The sequence below is a fragment of the Elephas maximus genome, chromosome 3, assembly GCF_024166365.1.
Source record: "Elephas maximus indicus isolate mEleMax1 chromosome 3, mEleMax1 primary haplotype, whole genome shotgun sequence".
Classification (NCBI taxonomy): Eukaryota; Metazoa; Chordata; class Mammalia; order Proboscidea; family Elephantidae; genus Elephas; species Elephas maximus.
In genome coordinates, this window is record NC_064821.1 from 150,481,443 (window position 1) to 150,505,700 (window position 24,258).

At 40.2% G+C, this 24,258-nt stretch overlaps 1 protein-coding gene across 2 annotated transcripts in view; it reads left to right on the forward strand.

Annotated features, from left to right (window-relative positions):
- Positions 1–24,258, forward strand: part of TGFBR3 (transforming growth factor beta receptor 3) — a 214,902-nt gene that overhangs the window by 4,285 nt on the left and 186,359 nt on the right. For both annotated transcript variants that reach the window (XM_049879808.1, XM_049879809.1), the window contains exon 2: positions 17,847–18,026. In XM_049879808.1, coding sequence (XP_049735765.1) covers positions 17,939–18,026 — 88 coding nt within the window. In that variant the 5' untranslated portion in view covers positions 17,847–17,938. The remainder of the gene's footprint in view (positions 1–17,846; positions 18,027–24,258) is intronic.

The window sequence follows — 24,258 nt, forward strand, 5'->3', positions numbered from 1 at the left end:
CTTAACAGACGGAGCAGTTAGAATTTACGGGAAAACTGGTAAGTATTAACATTGCTGTAATATTTTTCCTGGATGATTCTGCTCTGTGGTCATTTTGAATTATCCTCATTCTTGATAACTCATTTTGAAAATGTGTGTGTGTGTGTTTTGGTTCTTTCATTGCTATTGGACGAAGAAGAACAAGAACAACAACAAAAAACCAGATTTGTTAGTAGACAGCAGTTTTTTTTTTTTGTTTAATATATTTTCACTCTTAACAGTTATTTTAAAACTGCTTTTATGGCCGATTCAGTCTGTCCACTGGAGCATTTCCTTTGTATTTTTAAACTTAAAAAATTTTTTTTGAAATTTAAAAAATGGTAATGTCTTTGAAATTTGCATAACTCCAGTTAGATATTTTTAGGGATCTTAAAAGCAGTGAAATTTCAATTAGCCTTTCATAAATTCAGTGAGGGCGTTTGTGGTTTTGGAACTAAATTACTGCATCAAGATCTGTGGCAGTCATTTTTCTGGTTCCAAATCTTCAGAGTAACACTTGAAATGATAGCGTTGTCTCTGTAGCATTATAAAACACAAGCTGTTGCTAATTTGTTTGGTTTCTAGTCAAGCTGAAATAAATCAACACCACTTGGAAGGGCCTTACAAAAAGGATCTGAGTCCATTTCCTGGGCTCTGTCCATTTCTAGATTTCTTGTTTTATATCTTTTGAAATAGCACATTTGTTTGTTCACCGACATTGAGTGTTACTTTCTCTGCCTGAAAAGACCTTGCTTAAGATTTACCACAGATTTCTGAGCATTCTGCCCCCCCAGCTTAGAGGCAGTGATGGTTTTTCTCTTTAAACCAAGATGTGTGCAATATTTAGTGCCTCAGGCAACACTAATAGAAATGTTTGTGTGAGGCTACTCTCGTTTGGATCTTCTGCTACATTTTTTTATTCAGTTTTATAGGCCAAAGATCAAGACAATCATCAGGATTGTCCTGGGAAGTTGGAAACGTGAGCCCCGGACCATGCCCTCAGGCCATGATATCTCCTGTGTAAGATAATTATAGGAAAAAAAGTTAATGTTTGGTGTTTGTGCTGGTGACTCCTTTATGCTGAAAGCGTCTTAAAGCCTGGGAAGAGGACACTGAGTGATACGTAGAGTTTGGCAAAGTTCCTTTTTAGAAATTAATGTTAAACTGTTGCCACAATAATACTTTAGAATTAATTCTGAAATGTTGGCTGTCTTCACTTTAAGATGGTTATACAGAAGCATATACTCTCCTTACCTCTTGGGAACTTGACTCTGGGAGAAGAGGGTTTCAGGTTTGGGTGCTGTTTGTAGGATGAAGAAGCACCTGCTCTTCTGTCCTTCCAAGCATGTAATTTGTTTCCCTAGTGCAAGCTGAAGGTCAGGTTTTAGCGTGAGATTACAGATGGATCATTTGTAGAAAACACATGAAAATTGAATAGTCCCAGAAAAAGTGATGTTTTTGTAAAAATAAGTTTTATGTAATACTAGTCCTCAGGCTCTCCTGTTGAGCACGTTGCCCTGGGAGGAAGTCTTCAGTTTTAAGGGCATGATGACTGACTGACCATAGTTGATGGATGAGAACGCCAAATGGGCCATGTGGAGGGTCTAGCAAAACTTTGCATTTCTTTTTTAGTCTCACTGTTATGCTATTTTATTAATGGAAACTTGATAAATACGTAATTCCATTTGGTTTATGAAATGATTTCCTTTTGGGAGTATAATTCTGTTAACATTTTTAGTGATTTATATGTTTGGACAGTATGAAATTGGTCCTTGGATGCAATAATACATTGGTGGCTATTTGCTAATTTTTCCGTAATTAACTAACTGTATTTTTTTTATGATAATTGCTGGAGCAGAATGTGGCTTTTTTCCCCCCCTTCTCACACTTGGAAGGCTATTTGAGGTGAAATACTTAGGTTCCAACCTTAAAGCCTTGTGTTTATATAGTGCTCTGAGGACTTTTGTGTGATACTGTGTTGTTATGAGTTACCTTTTTTTTTTTTCTGATTTGTTCTTTAAAACAAAAAAACACTTAAACACAAAACTCTCTCCTGAGTGTCCATAACAAATAAATGTCTTATTTTGTTAGATTAGACTTTGTACAGTTGGCTGGCAAATTAAATTCAATTTTGGGGGAAAGCACCATTGACTCATTACATACATTTTGCATCATTGCAGCATAAGGTCTTCCCTATGTGCGTGGGAGAAGTTTCTGATCTTCTAAATGGGCATGTTTACTATTGCTGGTGCATATCTTTTTGCCAAAGCTTTTCTGGAGAGTTTTCTTAGTGTGTTTAGAGAGGCAGTTATTGGTCGTGTATTTATACACGTCTGAATGAAAAAAATCTTAGGCTTATGACCTGTTTTCTGAAGACTCACCCATCTTTTTAATTTTAATCCTTCACACACATTATTCTTTACAGTTGCTGTACTGTCACTGGATCATTATATTTTTGATACGGGAGTCTGGGGGAAAGATGATCTACTTGATATGTTTCACATTTTTCCATATTTATGCCTTTTTCAGTTTGTGGCATCTTTATTTGATCATTTAAGTGGTTGCTCTCTAAGATATTCGAAGTTTTAATTTCATTCAGTGTGTGGGCTAATAAAGAGGTTTCCTGTAGAACCAGTTCTACTAAATTCTTGAAAGTGCATCCAGAAAGTGTCCATTATAGGTAGCATGCTGGGTGGGGCCTTTGGTAATGTTTTAAATGGGAGATAGATGAACACAAAGCAGGATTCCAATTCAGTTTTTAAATGGGGAGTAAGGGTGGGGGCTGAGGAAAAGGAGTGTCTGTAATTGGTTAGGAGAAAATTCATTTTTGCATAATAATAAGGGATTTAAATGTTTTCTTTGAAATTAATGTATGTCTCAAGTAGGTATGTAGGTGAGAGGCTTGCAGAAGAAATTCTGGTAAGGTTGAGGTTCTATGGTTGGCAATTGTTACAGCCCTGAAGATCGTGTTCTCTAAAGCCAGGAAAAAAGCAGTCTGTTTCCAATTATATATCACAAAAATAGTGAAATTAAGCCAAGAAAAATGATTATTTGGGGGTTGGGTTACTTTTTTTGTAAAGGGGAAAGGACATTTAAAAAAATCTGCTAGTTTTTCTGTTGGCTTTCAGATTTTTTGCAAACTTGCTATAGTTGGAAAATAAGAATAATTTTAGGATTAAAGGCTTTCTCTTTCTTCTGCTCCTCTTTGTTTCTCAGAGAGCAAATAGAAGAACAGTTATGCAGCTTCTGCTGACACTGAGGGACTTGGTCCCAGTGTTTTGGGACCCAGTTTATGTTTCTGGTAAAGCCTTCTGTCTGACTGGTGCCAGGTTATGGGCTTACAGCATCCTCCTTGGTAGTTGGTGCTATGGTTTTTTGTTACACTTTTTACCATGCTTTGAACTGAAATGCGGTTCGAATTGCTTAGCTAGCACCTCAGTGTTATTCTGCTGGGGGAGGAAAACTAGGAATGCTTGTGTGAGAAGAGCATGGAGGTGAGAAGTCTGACTGGAAGTTGGACGATGTGTGGGTGGAGATATTGTCCTCAGCACTTGTCAGAAGCAACTAGCCTTTCTGAATGCCTGCTGCTAGTTTCAGGATTAGTGGTCCCATGAGACCCAGGTGTTAACTAAGAAATCTCCTTTCCACCACCAGAAGATCACCACCAGCAGATCTGAGTTCCGGTTTCTCACACCTCGCTTCTCCACAGAGTGTTGAATAAAACTTTCCTGATGGTGCAGAATCTTTGATAACAACATCGTCTTGTCAAAGCTGGAGGTGTTTTTGTTATTGGCTCTTTTCTTCTCACCTCCCATTTACTCCTCAGCCTGCTCAGGCAGGCTCCCACGCCCACCACACCATGATGCGGCTAGTGAAAAGGTGCAAAGTACACAATTCTTTGCTTGTTTTCAGTCAGCATCTTAATTGTCCTTTCCTCCATGCCTTTGCTACTTTGCCCATTTGCTCTTTTCCTCATGTTTTTTTCCCCCACTGGGTTTCCTTGGGGTTACTTCTCCTGTTTTTCCTCTTATGTTTCTGATTTCTCTTCTGTCTTCCTTTTCAGTGCTTGATCCGTGGGTGTTAGTATTCTCCAAGGTTCCATTTTCCCTTTCTCTTCTCAGTCTGCATTCAGTTGCTCATATTTTCATGCCTCAATGGCCACGTCTATGTCAGTAACTCTTGATTTTATATTTCATACCCCTATTTCTAGCAGCCAATTGGATAGTGCCACCTGGTTGCTCTGTAGGTCTTTCGATTAAAGTTAAGTTTGAAACCCAACATGCTATTTCTCTGGGGTGAGTCCCACCTCTTTTATTTCCCATGCCAGTATAAGTACTAAGGTAGGCGCCTCAATCACACTGAACTTCCTTCCCAGAGATGAGTGATACCAATTCTGCAGGTGTTTTACCTTTTGGTAAATCTGTTCAATTGGCGTTTTCTTCTCCATTCCTAAATAAGTCTCACCTGGACTATTGCAATAATCTACTTTTGTTTTCCTGGCTTCAGTATCTCTATCCTCCAATTATTCATCTATTATCATTGGTACCTTCTAAAGCACAGGTCTGTTTTTTCTGTTTCTTGCATCTTAAATTTCTCTGCAGTTCCAGTGTCCTTAGCGTGGAATGTACAGTTATGAAGAATTTGGCCTCAACCTACTTTTTAAGCCATTTCTCTTTCTGCTTCCTCCATGAACCGTTCTATGCTCATACCAGACTTCTTCTGGTTTCCGAAGCATACTGTCTGTTCTCAAGCCTGTTTTTTTTTTTTTTTTTTTAATACTTGTCCCTCCTAGCATGCTTCTAGCTTTCTGTGTGGTGGTCCCCTGCTTACTCTTGTCAGATCCTCTGGTAAAGCTTCACATGCCTCCTCCTGGGAGCTGGCTGCTCCCTCCTTTATTTCTCTTACAGTGCTTCTCATGCTGCCCCATGAGAACTTGTTTTTTTCCTCTGCTAGATTGTGCACTTCCCTAGAGTCGGACTGGGTCTTAACCATTGTGGTATCCTGGGTGTGTAGCATGGGCCTTGCATATATGTTGTTGAATTGAATTCTTCAAACTCAGTTCTACTTCAGTTAAAGCTTTGGGGAAAGATCAGACTTATAGCCAATTCAAACTATAATGATAGAAATGACACAGCAAATCAACTCAGAATCATAGAGTTTAGGGTTAGAGTGGGGCTTAGAAATAAGCCTGTCCAAGTCCCTTTAAAGATGAGGACTACCAGGTCCACAGAGGTTAGGTGGCCTGCCCAAGATCACATAGCTGATTAGTAGTAGTGTTTCCCTCCTTCCTCACTCTGCTGTCTATTCTCCACCCAGTAGCCAGAGTGATCCTGTTAAACCTGGTGTTCTACTCCTTAAGACCCTCTATTGCACCAATCTTTCTCACAGTAAAAGCTAACATGCTTACAATGATCTATAAGGCCCTGTACAACCAGCCCCACTCCCATGCCCATTACTTCTTTGTACCACTTGGACTTCACCACAGGCTCACTCACTCTGCTCAAGCCACTTGGCTTCCTTACCGTTCTTTGAGCCTGCCAGACATGCTCCATCTCAGGGCCTTTGCATGTGCTGTTTCCTTTGTTAGAGTGTTCTTCTCCCAAATATCTATTGCGTTCCTTTAGGTCCTCAAAGAAACAAACCAAAAAAAAACCTTACATACTTCCTATCCCCTTTCTCTTTTTTATTTTCCTTCCCAGCATTTATTTTTATTTAATATACAATGATATATACCTACTCCTCACTTATCGACTATCTTGTTATCTGGCATTTCACATTTATGATAATAGTAAAACATCTAGTATCCAACTGTCTTGTGCATTAACAGTGTACATCAGGCAGTAACAAACACTGATGTATGCAGTGAGAATAACCCTGTCTGTGATGGTTATGTCACCTTGGCTGAGCCATGATTCTCAGGGGTTTGGCAGTTATGTAATGATGTAATTTGGCAACTATGTAATGATGTAATATGGCAGTTATGTAATGATGTAGTCATCCTCCATTTTGTGATCTGACGTGGTCAGCCCCCATTTTTTGCTTAATGCTGGTTTTTACATAACGACCTCGTCTTTGTAACCTAACTATATTTGTAACTGAAGAGTAGGTGTATCTTGTTTCTAGGGAGCCTGGTGGTATAATGGTTAAGCGCTCAGCTGCTAACCAAAAAGTTGGTGGTTCAAACCTGCCTAGTGGCTCCATGGGAGAAAAACCTGGCTATATGCTTCCATAAAGATTACAGTCCCAAAAACCTTATGGGGCAATTCTGCCCTGTCACATGGGGTCCTATGTGTTGGAATTGACTCGATGGCATCCAGCAACCACAGCAACAACATCTTGTTTATAGTCTGTCTACCCCCACTAGAATGTAAGCTCAATGAGGGCAGGGATTTTATATGTTTTGTTCCCTGTTGAATCCGCACACCTGGAGCAATCCTGGCATAGAGCAGGCAATCGTCAAATATTTTTTGAATGAATAAATGAATGAGAAAAAGCAAGGTTTTGTGGGTTTCTTATTGCTCCAGTTAAATGTATGCACTTTTCTGAGGTCCACTTAAAGCATTAAAAAGGTCTGCCTGGGAGAAGGAGATTTGATTTTTAAAAACTCTTGTTCCAGACTTGTTAGACTAGAACTCTGACTGTAGCATAAAAATGTAAGATAGAGGAGGAAGTTATTGGCCGTGTAGAAAGCCAGCAACATAATTTAACCCTGGGATTCAAAACTATCAAGGTGAAAATAAAATGTCTTGAATGGAGCTAAGTTATCAATGACCCAGTTAAAAATAATTATAGCTACTGTTTTCTGAGTGCTAAGGCATTAAATGCTTTACATATTAACTCATTTACTTCTCAGGGAGATAGAATTATTATATCTACTTTACAGATGAAGCATGGAGAAGGTAAGTAACTTGCCCACAATTAGGGAGGTAGGGAGGGAGGATTTGAACCCTGGTAGGCTGTGGGGGTCCCACACGTCCCACTACAGTGTACTGTAGTCTGCTTCTTCCTCAGGACCTTTGCACTTGCTATCCCCACAGCCTGGGGTGCTCAGAGATGTTGACATGGCTCTGTGTCACATTTCTATGCTAAAAGTGTCACCTGAGAGGCCTTTGCTGATCACCTTATCTAAAATTGCATCCCTCCTCTACTCACTCTGTCTTCTTTACATGTTTTATATTTCTTTCATAGGACTTAACCACCACTCAATACATTATATATTGTCTCCTCCTTTAGAAGGTAAACTCCTTGAACAACGGCCTTGAATAGCGACTGGCATATGTAGGTGCTGTCAAGTTCTGGCTCATAGCACTATAAAAAAGTAGGTGCTAATAAGTTTTCGTGTATTGCATTATTGGTTCAGTGGTAGAATTCCCACATTCCATGCGGGAGACCTGGGTTTGATTGCCAGATCTCAAAAAAATAAGCTAATAAAAATCCTAGAGATAACAATGGTCTGATCGGTAACCACCCATGGTTTCGTTCCATTGTGTATGAGGTTGCCAGCTCAGTAGCAACTAACAACAACAGTAAATGATGGGTAAATGAATGAAGTAGAATAGACTGCTAACTGAGCTTTGCCACCCTGATTTTAAAAAAAAAAAATAGCTTGTCAGTTGTGTCAGATCTAATCAGATTGCTCATCATCAGAAGGCAACTCTCCATGTAGGGCCTGGTTGGTGTCCATGGTGGTACAGTAATTGGACACAACACCTACCTTTTTGGTCACCTGCCCTCCGCTTCCTTCCTTCCTTCTTCCTTCCTTTGAAGCTGTTTCTTGAGGAAATCCTGTGTGAAGCAGATAAAAGCATGGGCTGTGGACTCAGACAGACCTGGGTCCAAATTCTAGTATCACTGCTTGTTGGCTGGTGATCTTGAGTTGCTTAGCATCTTGAAGTCTCACTTTTCTTACTATAAAATGTAGTAAAGGATATTTATCTCCTTTGATGCTGAAAGGATTAAATGAGAAACTAGAGCACATAGTACATGCTCAATGGATGGTCCCTTTGAGATGTTTTGTGAGATCAGAAGAAGAAATCAGAGCGATGACCTCCTATAGGAAGGCAAATGTGGTATAGACATGTGAACAACTGCAGAATAATTACAAAGCAACATGTGGACAAGTCTTGGCTTCGCTAGTAACTAGCTGTGTAACAGTGAGCCAGTCATTGAGCCATTCTAATTCTTGGTTTGCTAATCTGTAAAATTAAAGAGCTGGAGAGTAGATGTTATCTATTTCAAGCGTTCCGAGTTGGTTCTGAGTAGGAGATAACATGGTACAAGTTATACAAAAAATGTTAAGGAAACAGTATTCACAGTGGGATAGAATTAATCAGAAGTGGTTTTTGGAATGAGGTGAAGGGGAATGGGCAGAGTTCATGGATTTTGGGGAGTAGAATAAAAATGGGAGGTTTTGATAAAATGGGCAGATCTGACAAAATTTAGGTTTTGTGTGTTCTTACATTGCTGGGAAGATAATGTATTAAATATTTTTTGTTTACATAGTTATATGTTAAAAATAGCTAATGTAGTAGTAGTTTTTTATTTACACTTATGTGGTCAAGTTGAATGATTTTCTTGGATAATACTTTCCATTTTTGTTACGTCATTTCTGCAGGCTGTTACATGATCTTGCATTTTAAGTTTCCACAAGTGTGTCCGAAGTCTCATTTTATAGGAGGGATTCAGGATTAGTTGTTAGTCCGTATAATGACAGTTATAAGTAAGGTATAGAATAAAAGACTTTGTTGTTTAATCTCTTCATATCAGAGATAAGTTAAGACCCAGAAAGATGAAGCGACTTGTCTGAGCTTGTGGAATGCTCAGTTGCTGGAGGTGCTCCTGCCTCCTGCTCCTTTGAGGCTGCCTGAGGTATAAAGACAAAACAAAACAAAACAAATCCGTTGCCATCAAGTTGATTCCAACTCATAGCTACCCTGTGTGGGACAGAGTAGAACTGCCTCATAAAGTTTCCAATGAGTGGCATATGGATTCGAACTGCCGACCTTTTGGTTAGCAGCCAAGCTCTTAACCACTGTGCCACCAGGGCCCCCTGAGGTATACTTCTTTTTTATACACAACTCTTATTTGTTGGTTTGTTATTTGTTTTTGAGAAATGTTCTGATAATTTGCCACCTTTCCTTACTACTTTTTAATTGTAATGTGTAGAATAGTAATTATACTTGCTATGCATTATGGTCCCGTCATTGATGCCTACTGTATGCCATGTAGTGAGCTAGGTAGACTGTGATTCTTCTTCCTGGAGTGAACAGATGAGTGAGAAAGCTATACTTGGAAGAAAATAATTAAGATTTACCTGCAGGGTTGAATTTTACTGTAATTCCAGGTGTTCAAGTATAATTTCATCTAAGGGAGTCAGAAGAGGCCTTCCTGAAGAAGTAAGGCATATGTTGAGAACTGAAGATGTTAGAAAGTAGTCATGTTAGAAGGACCATGGAGGGAAGATGAGTTCCAACAGAGTGAATATCCCTTCTGAAAGGTGAGGGATTGGCCCTTTTGTGGGACTGAATTAAGGCTAGTGTGGCTGGAGTGTGGAGAGGATGGGTTTGGACTAAGTAGATCACATTCAGCAGCCATGTGAAGGGCTTTGGTCTTTATCCTAATAGTAGTGAGCAACCATTGAAGGATTTTAATTCTTTTGGTTTTTTTGAACATTTTATTGTGGTTTGGGTTAACGTTTACACAGCAAATTTGTTTCCCATTCAACAATTTTTACACATTTTGTTTCGTGACATTAGTTAAAGTCCCCTCAGTGTGATAACACTTCACCCACTTCCTTCCTCAGTTCCTGGTTTCCATTCACCCATCTTTCCTGCTCCTTCCTGCCTTCTGAACTCTGTTTTGGGGCATATGCTGCCCTTTTGGTCTCATTTGGTTGATAGTTCTGAGGAACACATTCTTCATGGGTGTTAGATCGTTCACGTTATAGGCCTGTCTATTGTTTGGCTGAAAGGTGATCTCTGGGAGTGGGTTCAGTTCCAGGTTTGAAGGCTGTCTGAGGGCCTTAGTCTCAGGAGTTCCACCAGTCTCTATCAGACCAGTAAGTCTAGTCTTTTTTACGAATTTGAATTTTGTTCTACATTTTTCTTCCACTCTCTACAATACCTTCTATGTGATCCCACTCAGAGAGTCAGTAGTGGTAGCTGGGCACCATCTAGCTCTTCTGGTCTCAGGCTAGTGGAGGCTGTGATTCATGTGGTCCATTGGTCCTTTGGACTAATTATTTCCTTGAGACTTTGATTTTTTTTTATTCTTCTTTGCTCTGGATGGGAAGAGACCAATAGTTATATCTTAGATGGCCACTCACAAGCTTATACGACCCCAGTTGTTGCTCACAAAAGTAGGATATAGAACATTGTTTTATAGACTATGTTATGCCAGTTGACCTAGATGTCCCCCAAATCTATGGTTCTGAGCCCTCAAGCCCAGTGACTTAGTCCCTCGAGATGTCTGGTTATGGCTAAGAAGTTTTCATAACCGGGCCCCATGCGTGCGCTACTATATACATTGGTATACTTGCAACACATACAAATGCATATGTAGAAATATCCTCTGCCAAATCTATATATGCTCATGGGTGTATTCCTGTACACCATACCACACCTGTTCAGCTTACACATCTACTTGTGTATCTACGTGCAAATTATTGTTTGTTATTTCTGTTACTGCAGGATTGTGTATATAGTAGTATTTACTAGTATTACTTCCCACTGAGTCTTCTGTGGAGTTGCCACCTACAAGTTCATATGGTTCATGAGGAATCTTCCTCCTTTCTTTTTCTGCTACTAGCAGCCATAGCATGTTGGGACTTCAATTAACCTTAGGTCTCAGAATAACAGTTCTCTTTGCTAGAGACAGCCTGCTAATGATAAATAATGATACCTTTTGTACTGTACAGGTACATCCCCATTTGATTCCTGAAACAACCCTATGATGTAGGTAAGGTTGGTTTGTTATCACCTTCTTACAAATGAAGAAACAGAGGCTTCACTCTGGTCTAAACCTCCATGCTTGTCTGACCTGCTTTAAGAGTCTTAACTGATCTTCTTCTGTCCACTCTGGCCTTCCTTCCATGCAGTATCCAAGGAAATCTTTAAAAGCCCAATCTGATCACGCTTAAATCCCTTTTTGAGCCTTATTCCTCCCGCCAGTGCCAGGAACCTACAGTGGTCCCTCTACCTGTAATGCCATACCTCACCTGACCCGTTAAACCTCTACTCCTCCTTCAGGTTGTGGAGCATTTATCCTTTTTCTTTAGAGTTCATTTCATAGGGTGTAATTACATGTTTGTGCTTATTCGATTGCTAGTTTCTCCCACTAGACTCTAAGCACACAGGGGCAAAGAACATGTCTCTTTGCTTTGCCTCTATACCCCCAGTGCCTAGCACATGAAGATTTGTTGAAAGAAGAAATGAAGATCAGGAAATTAAGTGTCTTGCCTAAAATAGTAAACGTTGCTACTTCTAGAATGTAAGCTCCATGAGAGCAGGATTTTGGGCTCCTTTTTTCACTGCTATTTTTATATCCTTGGCCTCTCGTACAGTACCTGGGACGTATTAGGTCCTCAGTAAATATTTGTTGAATATGGGTAGTGTTTGGATGTGATTCCAAAGATTTCTTCTCCAAATTCAGGACTTTTCCCCTCCTTGCCGAGTCTGGCTGAATATGGGTATTTGGAGTTATCCAGTCTTTCTATGTAGTAGAGAAACCTGAAGGTTGCTGTTGTGGGTTTCTATGTGTACAGGTCTTAAAGGGCATCCAAATGTCATCAGACAAACAACAGTATCTGTTCTACATCCTGTACACCCCTTTTTACAGGCTGCCAAGTTAGATATTCATGTCATCTAGCCTGTCTCTTTTCTAAATCCCGTGAACAACATGTTGAATAGCCATCAGACCAATTTCTCCTCCTGCTTTTTATTTAACCATTTGCAGACTTAACAGTGTATACTTTTTCCAAAAAGTTCACTTAAATGGCAGCTAGGGACATTTTAATGATCTGTTAGAAAACCATTTCATGGCTAAGGTACAGAAACCTGGGTATTATTTACTATTTGCGTTTAGGGAATGGTTATTTTTCATTCTGTTCAATATTATGTCAGTCTTTAACATCTTCAAATTTAGCAAATATTTTCCTAATTTTTTCCCCCTCTATTTGGAGGCTGCACAATATCAGTGTTAGGATCTGATGATGCACAGGTTGGTGCTTCATTTTGCCCTTTGCATTTTCAAAGAGCTTTGAGTCATATAGCACTACCAAGGATTGTTCACTTACTATAGCTGCCACCCACGGACCTGAAGTCAACTCACAGTTTGTGATCAGTAATGATTTGTGCCGGGTGCGTATGTCAACTTGGAAGTACCACTGTCCAGTGGTAGTCATGGCGGGCTCCTTGCTTTTGGAAAAAAAGTTGTGTTTTGAGAGGTTGAGTGTTGAGGGACAGAAGAACCCCCCCAATTTGTGATGACAGACCTGGAGCTGGGAGGCAGAGTAGTGGCCGCAGAAGTAGACCCGGTGTCTAGCACTGAGTACGCCATATTACTTTGGGCAAGCGTTGGTCTTGGGGCCTTGGGTTCCTCTTCATCAATAAAATTATGTTGATCTCTTTCAACTTGAAAAGCCATTCCTACGCCTTTGGAGTGTTAACTCATTTTATTGAGAAACTGATTGACTATAAGTTAATTGAGATTTAGCTCTGATACTGAATAATTCTCATGTGTATGGCTAGGTGTGTTAGCCATGTAAAGGTAGTCTTTTTTTTTTTCTTACTGGTTCATAGTCTACTGCTACACATCCATTTTGAAACAATTTTCCTCTAACATAGAGCAAGATTTACTCTTTTAGAAAACACTGTCAACCCTGGGAATATTGCTACGCAGTCTTTTAAACATGAACATTGGTTTAACCCATGATGGTTTTAAGGACTCGCTTGGGTAGGCTTTTTTCGGCTAATCCTGGTCTTTATTGGTAGACTTTGTTGGATCACAGAGGAAGCTTGTGGGGCAGCACACTCAGTTTAATGGCCTCAGTAGTGTAGAAACAGGGCAACTCTGAAATTGGAAGAATCAGTAGTACATTCATCTGAATTTTTTTTTTTTTTAAACCTGTTAATCTTTCAGAATCTTCTCCTGTTGATTTCTGAATACTAAAAGTGCTGATATTCTTTGAATGTGAATGGAGCACATTACTTTCAAATGTGGGCAAAATCAGTATCACACAGCTGTTAACTGCCGTGGAGTCGGTCCTTGACTCACAGAGACTCTACATACAACAGAACAAAATGCTGCCCAGGCCTGAATCATCCCCATGATCAGTTGTGGATTGGAAAGTTGTGATCCTTAGGGTTTTCCTTGGCTAATTTTCCCAAGTAGATCGCCAAGCCTTTCTTCCTAGTTTGTCTTAGTCTGGCAGTTGTTCAGCATCATAACAACATGCAGGCCTCCTCTGACGGATGGTAGTGGCTGTCCATTTTGTGCAGTGGCCAGGAATTGAAACTGGGTCTCCCACATGGAAAGTGAGGATTCTACCACTGAACCACCAGTGTCTCACATTACACAGTAGACCCCAAATTATTCTTTTTTCACCATCTCAGAATATCTTCTTTGTATTCCTAAAGGAAGTGTTTAGTTCATAAAGTCCAGAGAGACCCACTGAGGTAAAAAATCCAGGATTGGGAGTACCCTGTCTTTGCAAAGTGTGGTACAACCTTAGAGAAGAAAGATAAGATTGTATTTCATTAGTTTTATTTCAAAACTATAAGTTTTTGGAAGGCTTTTATCAACCAGGATTCTTCTAGTCAGGGAACCAGCCCCTAAATCATCTGATGAGGCACTGATGTGTGCAAGGTTTGGCCAAAATTGGAATTTATGTGAATGAGTGTCCCAGCGACATGCTTCCATTCTTACTCTCCTCCACCTTATGATCCTGTCACCACACCACTGGGGAGATTAGATGAAAACCCTCCACAGTTTATTTTCTTTTTCAACAAATTACACTGTGGAGGAACTTTTAAGCTAAAAGAAGAAAAGCTCCCTCTTTGTTAGAAACAGCAGTGTGTAGTTTCAACTTGTCTTGGACTTCCTCAGAGATGTTTTAAGATCCGGTGTAAACTTGCTGTGGTTTGCTTTTGGGCATCAAGGTGTTTAACTTGGCTGTATTGTATCTGTAATTGCTGCATTTTAATAATTGCCCAATATTCTTGTCAGCAATTTGCAGTCTATTTTTTTAATAGAACCGTTTGCCTTTCTTTTCCACAAGGTTCTTTCAAACCTGATTTAAGCCCCTGGACTAAAGCGGCACAGCCCCACAGACCCTCTGCAGCTGTGGGTAGGGGGTACCACAAGCCCATTAAATATTCCCACACGCCTCATGCCAGTTATAATTCATGTGCCGTATAAAAATCCTCTGGGAGGCCATCTTCTTCTGAGATCTCCTTCTAGGACTTAGCTTTATAAAAATTGCCTTCAGTGTTTGCTGAAGTAGCATATTCTTTTAGTATCAGTCCATTCAGGAACTCTAAGTTTTTGAAAGGAAAAAGTAAGGACATGTTCTCTTTGCTCTTGTTGACTTTTTCAGTGAACAGAGAAGGTTTTCATTTCACCTGAGGAGATATAGTTTTATGGTGACAGAAATGCTGAACTTCAAGGGTTGGTTGAATTCAATTTCATGGCTTCCAAAATTATAATTCAGTCAGTTTTTGAGGCAAAACCATTGTGCCTCCAGTGACTTGTGCTTCAGCTTGACTGGCAGTTTTGTTCTTCAATGATTCCATTCTTCAGCTTATCTCCTCTTTTGTCTGTTGTGGGGTCATCGTGAGTCAGAATGGACTCGACAGCAGCTAACAACAATAACAATGTTTATTTCGCAGTAAACAAAAGATTGGACTGATTCTGAGACAGAACTTTACAGGTAGTTTAGAATTACCACACCTAATAAATAACCACACCCTAATTTCTCTACTTTATCCATATAAATACCCATTACTGTCCAGTCGATTTCGACTCATAGTGACCCTATAGGACAGAGCAAAGCTGCCCTGTAGGGTTTCCAAGGCTATAAGTCTTTATGGAAGCAGACTGCCCTAGCCTTCTTCCATGGAGCTGCTGGTGGGTTCAAACTTTGACCTTTTCGTTAGGGACCCAAGAGCTTAACACTGCACAGGGCTCCTTGTCCATATAAATACATCAAATGAAATGGGCAAGTAGTGATAATAATGTTGTGTTGTTGATAGTTGTCAGTTCCAGTGCATGGTGATCCCATGTGTTACAGATTAGAACTGCTTCATAGGGTTTTCTTGGCTGTAATCTTCTTAACAGAAGCAGATTGTCAGGGCTTTTCTTCCGTGGTACTGCTGGGAGGGTTCAAACTGTGAACGTTTAGGTAAACAGTCTAGTGCACACCTGTTTGTGCCACCTGGGGACCTTTGATTGCTTATTATGTGTTCTAGGCGCTGTTCACAGCACTTTATATATAGTAACTGTTTTAACCCTCTTAACAGCCTATTGGATAGATTCATACATGAAGAATGACCTGCCCAATGCTATCCACTTGGTGGGTGGCAGAGCGGATTTACACCTAGGCAGGCTTTTAACCACTATCCTACAACCTATATTCTGTTGTTATACATAAGGTCACCATGAGTAGGAACCTATTTGGTGGCAACTAACAACAACATAACCTATATATCCTGTTCATACTAGCCTTTTAACCACTATCGTATTCCAAGATTTTACCGTAGTGCCTCCTGCATATATAATAATTCAGTCTTCAGGTACATCTAAGAGATTCTTTTTTAAGTTAAAACCTTGTTGTTATTACTTTGAATAGGCAATACTTGTACATGGTACAAATCCCAAAAGAGAATTTAATGAAAAGGTTCCTGCTCCCTCCCACCCCAACCCCTCAGTTACCCTATTTCTTTCCTTTTCAGAGGCAACTAGTGTTACTAGTGCAAAGAGCCATTTTGAATATCTTTTCTCAGAACACTTGATGTAACGTGCTAAGACAATGTAATTAGAAACTCGTTTTGCCATTGTTTTTCAATTTTTTAAACTGTATCTGCAAGCACACAAACTTGCTTTTTCTCTGAAGGTAGCAAGTTGTTTCTCTGGATGTTATTTCCTGGGCGAAGGTAACAAGGCTGCAACCCCCAGCTATATGAGAGGGTTCCTGGTGACACCATGATCCTACCTTGCCCAGGGCTTTGATCAGGCATGGTCTTTGAGCTTTTATCCAGTTATTGGATAACTTTTATTTCTGACAAGAAGGAACCATGTCTTATTGTCTTTGAAGTACTAGCTCCTTGCATGGTACCTGGGACATAAACCAAACCAGTTATCATCAAATTGATGCTAACACGTGGCCACCCTATATGTGTCAGAGTAGAACTTTTTTCAATAGCTGATTTGCCGGAAGTAGATAGCCAGGCCTTTCTTCCTTAGGTGCCACTGGGTGGACTCAAACTGTCAATGTTTCAATGAGTAGCCAAGTGTTAACTCTTTGTACCACCCAGGGACTCTGCCTGGAACATAGTAGGTACTCGGTAAATGTTTGTTGAATTGAACAACTTCTGTGGGTTGTACCAGCTCCAGGGATATAAGGCTGGAAAATATTCTGTGGAATATCTGAATGAGGTAAACTTTAGGGTCATGGAAGGGCTACTAAAGCTAACCACCATGGATTTCTTCATTCAAGGTTACCTTTTAGATCCTCCAGTCTAGTAACCAGACTGTCTCAGATAGGGTTGAGAGGCAGGGAAGACTTTTCTCCTGTTGAAACATTGGCAAGCAGTTGAAATAAGAATCGTTCCTTTTTCATTTTTCAGAATAATTCTGAGTGTATTTTAATTGATCTTCTGTGATAACCTTGTTATTGTAACATTAGATTGAGTCTTTGATCACAGTTGATTGTGTTTTCTTGCTGACACTAGGGAATGCATGTATCAAGTATCATCGATTACTTTAATGCCACGAAATAAATGGTGATATTATATTACAGGTGTAGCTTGCTTTTCTTCTATATTCCTAAAATTTTTACATAAAACCAAAAAGATGTAAAATGTCAAAAAGAAGCATGTCATTTGCAGAGTACTTGCCATAAAAATCTTTATTAGGTACTGTAATCACAACCCTCCCTACTCCCCACTTCCGTTTGCGTTAGTGCTATCTTGGCATTTTTTTTTTTGTACTTTAGATGAAGGTTTACAGAACAAACTAGCTTCTCATTAAACAATTAGTACACATATTGTTTTGTGACATCGGTTACCAACCCCATGACATGTCAGCACTCTCCCTTCTCGACCTTGGGCTCCCTATCAACAGCTTTCCTGTCCCCTCTTGCCTTCTAGTCCTTGCCCCTGGGCTGGTGTGTCCTTTAGTCTTGTTTTGTTTTACGGGCTTGTCCAATCTTTGGCCAAAGGGTGAGCCTCAGTAGTGACTTCATGACTAAGCTAAAAGGGTGTCTAGGGGCTATACTCTCGAGGTTTCTCCAGTTCCTGTCAGGCCAGTAAGTCTGGTCTTTTTTTATGAGTTAGAATTTTGTTCTACATTTTTCTTCAGCTCTGTCCGGGACCCTTTATTGTGATCTCTGTCAGAGCAGTCGGTGGTAGCCAGGCACCATCTAGTTATACTGGACTCAGTCTGGTGGAGGCTGTGGTGGTTGTGGTTGTCTTGGCATCTTTTAAGATAAATTTCTTATCTTACACTTTCCAGAAATTATCCATCTAGCTTTAATGTGTGTTTGTTTATGAAAAGAAGTTTTTATATTAAATTTTTCTTATTGAAATTTGTTTGTGTGTTTTTTTTTTTTACAGGTGATTTAAAATTGGAAAGAGGGGATTTTAAAGCTACTTCTGATTTGCAAAGATTGTCTGTGATCTGGAGAACTACAGGCTGAGGTTACTGGATGAGACACATTGTTGGAGAATTAAAAATGACTTCTCGTTATGTGATCGCCTTGTTTGCCCTGATGAGTTCCTGTGTAGTCACTGCAGGTAAGTTGCATAACATAAACTACATGTTCACTATATTCTTTTGGATCTGTTTTTCCTCATTTTCTTCAGTTTAGAAGAATTTAGACCATGTGATGTTTATGCAAGACTTGAGTATTCATGTTCTTTAGGGAGAGAAAGTATTTGACTACGATATAGATACTTGGAGCCCTGGTGGTACAGTGGTTAAGAGCTAGGGCTGTTAACCAAAAGGTCAGCAGTTTGAATCCACCAGCCACTCATTGGAAACCCTATGGGGCAGTTCTACCCTGTCCTAGAGGTTTGCTATGAGTCGGAATCGACTTGACGGCAATGGGTTTGGTCGGGTTTTTTTTTTTTAGTATAGATGCTTATAGGCATAGTATCTTCGCCTATGCTATATTTTACTAGGCTGTGACTAGCCATTCTAATGTTGGTGATGAAGATATCTAACCCTCAGTGTTGAGGTGGGTAGAGAACAAATATGCTAATGTTTAATCCCACTTAATTTTGTTACATGCATAGTATATATTTACGTTCTTGTTCCTAAATAAGAATTTCAAGAAGCCTTTTTGCTCTTTATTACATAACAAGTAGACCTTCTAGATAGAGGTAACACTTCCAGCATGGGTTGCTTGGGAAGTATTGGATTTTGCCTTTTACAGATATTTTAATATGTAACATTTTGTTGGCCTGATTCTCATGTTAACTTGGAAATACACTGTGCTTCCTGGAGGTAAGAAGAAGCAAATGACTTGGTTGGAACAATACTGCTTAAGTAAGAGTATCTCCCCCACCCCAAAATCTTTTAGTCTTCAAAATGAAATTTAACAAATCTAGGAGCTTAAATTGCTGCATTTTGTTTTAATTTACTCTGCCCTTATCCTTTAATGAGCTACATAAAACTTATTTGTTGGACCAGTTCTGGAAATTGACTAGTCTCAACAAGAAAAGCATTGACTTGGAGAATGATTAACCTCTTGATTTTGACTATTTAATGGCAAATACAGATGAGACGAGAGTGATAATAATTACCATTTGTTAAGTGGGTATTATGGCCAGGCACTGGATTAAACAATAAAGAATGTAAAAATCAGTAAGAATAACCTTATTTAATAGGCTTGTTTAATCATCAAACCAGTGCTCAAAAAAATGCTAGGTAGATACAATTATTTTTCCCATTTTATAGATGATGAGATATAGAGAAATTAGGTAGCTTGCCCAGTATTATGTAGCTAAGAAGTGGAGGAACCAGCTCTTACATCCAGGTTTTCCATCTGTGCTCTTAATCTCAGTGTTACACTGAAGAATCCATACCGTAATTAAGGCGCCAATAGACTCAGACAAGGGATTGTATATAAACATAGACTGAGTGAAAGCTAGTTGGCAGAAATTGGTTTATGAGATTCGGAAGCAGAATGTCCCCCTTATGGCAAGTATCTTGAATGTTGCTAGGTTGCTTTTTTTTTTTTTTTGGAATGTCATTGTGTGAATTTGAACTGCCCTTATCTATATTACTGTCTGTCAGCAGTTTCATTTCATCTCATGATTGAGGAGTTACTTGCCTTTTAGCCCATGCATTAAAGTGGAACTTAATTAAAACTTACTGAAAAGTGTAGCAAAAAAAAAAAAAAAGGTGACGGGCAAAAAATGGCTTGATGGAAAATTTACTGTTTTGATGACAAAATGTATAGTCACACCTGGTGGGTTTGAGGCAGGGTTTTCTGCTTTCATTAATGCCTGGGTCAGACTGAAAAACACAACCGAAGAGGGCACTAAAGAAGGGAAAATGGTGAGTCTGATGACTCTACATCCCCTTGATGTGTTTGATAGTGAATAAGTTTGCTTAAGTTTTTTCTTTCTTTTTCAAACCATTGGGAAAATATTTCTTCGTGTGTATACACATTCAAAGCTTTGCTGAGGTGGAAGGTATGGTAGAATTAAAGATTTTATCACAACATGAGGGAACTGATCAATAGTATAAGGTAGGGATGCCTTTTTGGTTTTGAAGTTTGTTGGTTGTTCCCATTTGAACAACCTATTGGGGCAGGTGAATGATTGGGGCAGGTGAATGATTGGGGCAGGTGAATGAAGAAGAAGGGAGAAATGTTCTGTGTACAGATAACCAGTAGCTTTCTATTAATTTTTTTTTTTTTTTTTACTGGAAGCTTTCTATATAGTCTCAGCATACTTTACGAAATGCTTTTTGGGGCATTCTGTATGAGCTGAACTTCAGGAAGATGTTAATAATAATAATGAATATTTATAGGGTAACTGCCATCTGCCAGGCCCCATTCAAAGTATTTTACATGTATCATCTCCTTTCATCCTCATAACTACCCTATGAAGTGTAAGAACATTGATTATCCTTACTTTACAGTTGAGGAAACTGAAGCACAGAGAAGCTAAGTAACTTCCTTAAGGTCACACAACTGATAAATGATGGATTTAACCACAAACCTAGTTAGTCTAGGTCTGGAGATTAAGCCTTTAAGCCTCTGCACTATGAGGAAGTATTGATCAGAAGGGCAGTTGTTTTAAAAGAAGGAGTTTTGTTTTAAAATAATGATAATGGGTTTACTTTGAGCTGTCTATGCCCCCTTGAAACATCAAGTAAATTATTTAGTTACTGAGTCCCTACTAAGTGCAAACCACAACTAGTCACTTTGAGACATCCAAAGAAATGTAAGGTTCATCCGTTCTTTCAAGTTATTTGTATTTTAGTTTGACGTATAAAATATAACCATGTAACAATATAATCAATATATGGTTGAGTGCTAAGTCAAAGCCAAAAAACCTCAGAGGAGTCAGAAGGAGAAGCCCTCGTGGGGTAGAGCAGTCAGGGAGGGCTTTATGAAAGTGCCAGCCCTTGAGCTGTGAGTTGAAGGCTGGGTAGAATCTAGCAAGGGAAAGCCTCTGGGGTGTCCAGATGGAGACTGTGCTTAGCACAGTCTGTGGCACTTAAGCGCTTGATATTCTTCTGATGAGTGAAAGAGCTGGAGAACTGGTGTGGGCATGTAGTTGGAGGTCTGTTTGGAAAGAAGGATGGGAGGAGATTGTGGAGGACCTTGGATCCAGAATCAGTCTTGGGGATTTCATTCTGAGGTTTGAATTCTTTCTTCTTCCATCCTCCTGTAACCAAAGGCACACACACTGTTTAATCCTGGAATTAAAGCTGTGGCCTCAAAAAAAAAAAAAAAAGAGGCTGAGGATATGACCTCATTAGCTGCGAATGCAACAGTGCCTGGCACATATACTGACATTTTCAAGGGCTTACTCTGTTGTACATTCCGTGCTTGGCACTTAATGAGTATTATTAGTTTATTTTTTCTTTATAAGAGAACTCTATGAGGTGAGTATTATTATCATTACTTCCATTTTACAGATAGGGAAACTTGGCCAATATGAGTAATAACTTGCACAAAGGCCCATAACTAATAAGCATCCGAGCTAGGACTTGAACCTCTAGGTAGTCGGGCTTCAGAATCCAGCCCATTAACCACTACACTAGCGCCCCCTCTAGGTAGGAGACTCTCAGTGTGGATGGATGAGCATCGTAGCTTGATTGAGTAGACACCAATGAGATGTCCTGGAACTAGATTAAACCCCTGGGCCTCAGAAGGGAGGTATGTGGGTCATCAGAGCAAAAGGATCCTTAAATAAATGGGCCTTCTTTATTGGTATTCTTGCTTCACTGAGAGGGCCGTGAAGCTCCCAATCACAGGGATGTTGTAGAGTTCTTGGCAGCAGAAGGGGTGAAGGTTGTAAAAGGCCTCCTTTAGATTCGCTGCCAGAAGAGGGGCAGAGCACATAAAATCACCCCAAGTTAGAATAATAGGAGCCCGCTTGTTCCAGTTCCGTGGGTTTGGCTAGGCCTTCAGTGAAAGCATTTCCTTCTCTGTTTGTGGTGGAGGGTAAAGGAGGCAGGAAGCAGCAAGCCATGTCCCAGGGTCGTTGGTTGCTTTGACAAAAGTTATCCTTTTTCTCTCTTCTCTTGATCCTTGGTTATTGTACAGCATTGTCGGAAGGGAGGGCCGTGTTCTTGATTTAAAAAGAGAAATTTCCTTAGGTTATTGGCACCTAGTCTTAGATCCTGTAATCTATCTAATGAAAGAAAAATGATAAGTTGAAAAATGCTCGCTACTGCAGGATTAAGCCTTATTAAGTTTTTGCTTTAAAATCTGTTCTTCCACATATCTTTAAAAAGTATTCACTGCTGCCTCTGAGGCTTGCCAGAGCTAGGTAAGGCTGTTTCCAGGAGCCTTAATAATGGGAAGAAGAGGCATGCACAGAGGATTCAGGGAAATTGGTTTGGATGGAAAGGGTGGGCTTGTGTTCCACCAGGCTCTGTGCCAGGTCACAGATAGTGCTGCTGAGGTGAATGCAGCAGGAACACTGGCACTGATGCCAGCAGGCTATCGATGATGGCACAGCTATTTCCCTCATCCTGCTGTCTCAATTCTGTGCCCAGGTGCATCCTTTTGGAGGCCTGCCCATGCCCTGTACACATCTATTGAGCAAACCCATTTCTTTTTACCTCTAATGGATATACCTGGAATTCCAGGTATAGTCCATGGGAAAACAGAGATGTTTTGAGTCTGACCTATTTTCCTGCTACGGAAGCTCTGAACTCTGTCTCTGTGGGGTAGCAAGCAGAGACACCGGCTGGCTAGTACTTGGTTTTGAGTGGGACAAGCTGGCAGCCTTGAGGGGAGTCCGAACTAATAATAGTATCACCTTATATTTATAGTTTTCAAAATGCTTTTATACCTAGTGCTTCATTTGATCCTCACCGCAGTCCCTGGGTGGACAGGTATTGTTTTCCTCATTTGTAGAATGAGACTAATGAGGCTTAGAGAATATAAGTGATTTTACACAGAGGGCTCGACTCTTGATAGAAGTGGAACTCAAACACGTCTGCAGAGAGACTGCACAGTGAGCTGTGGGTGGTTTTTGCTGCAGCGTACTCCTTAGCACCTCTTGAAACAGTGCCAGCCAGGTACCCTACTGGGCACTTCACACCTGTCAGTTCATTTAATCCTTAAAGCAGCCCTATTAAAAAACAAAAACAAAAACCACAAAACCAAACCCGTTGCTGTTGAGTCAATTCCGACTCATAGTGACCCTGTAGGACAAAGCAGAACTGCCCCATAGAGTTTCCAAGGAGCGCCTGGTGGATTTGAACTGCCGACCCTTGGGGTAGCAGCTGTGGCTCTTAACCACTGCGCCACCAGGGTTAGGTAGGTGTTTATCATCGTCACTGTTTTTGTAGCTGTTGCGGCTGCCACCGCTGCTGCTACTATTATTATACTACTGTCTACAAGTGTACAAATGAGGAAACTGCGGCACAGGGAAGAAAAATGTGGTCTGTAATAGAAATAAACGTAAAAAGCAAAAATGGGCATTTCTATATGGTTATGTGGCAGGTAATTGGCAGAGTGGCAGAAATTCCAAAGTTCCTGCTCTTTCCCTCTTGCTGCCTCCAGTGGGAATTGGCAGTCTTTCTCCTGGGCTTGAGGATGGCAGAGGTAGTTCTGCCATAGTTTTCTCCTCTCTACAAACTGAGTGATCAAAGGCTATAACTCACAATGGCAGGAAGGCCAAGAGGGTATCCCTTGGGGACTGCCTGCAGGGAATGTAAAGGATAGAAAGAAGATGGATAGTCATGAAAAGTTCAAAGCAGAGTTAAGAAAGGTTTTCTTTTGCCAGTCCCAGGTCAGCTAATTGATTTGGTCTGTGATGTTGTTGTTAGGTGGTTATTTGACCACTATTGTGTTTAGTTCTGCATTTGGATACATAGGGAAAAGGTATTGTCAACTGTGATGCCAGCTATCACCAGGGTACCAAACTTCCTGTTTGTTTTAAAGATCAACATACAGTTATTAAAAGACCCAGAGTGGGCGGAGTGTCCTGTGTTTTAGGAGTGTGTTCCCTTTGGGGGTACCATGCACAGCAGCCAAGAGTGAGGAGGTTTTTCTATTTTTTTCACTTTCCTTTAGGTTTTTGCACAGAAGCATCCCCACCCCCCCCCACACACACACGGAAGTTAACAGTAATCAAGGAAAAGATGGCTTTGTTTCTCTAAGATTTCCTTGCCCTGCATAGACCTGGTAGCTGTGGGGGCACATGATACACAGTAAAACCTGTGAAACCCAGAACCTGTCAGAGAAGGAAAATGCAAATATTTTTCGCTAATGCGAGTGGTAGAAAAGTGGTAGGACATAAGACTACACCCTGTCGAAGGTGGAAAACTTAT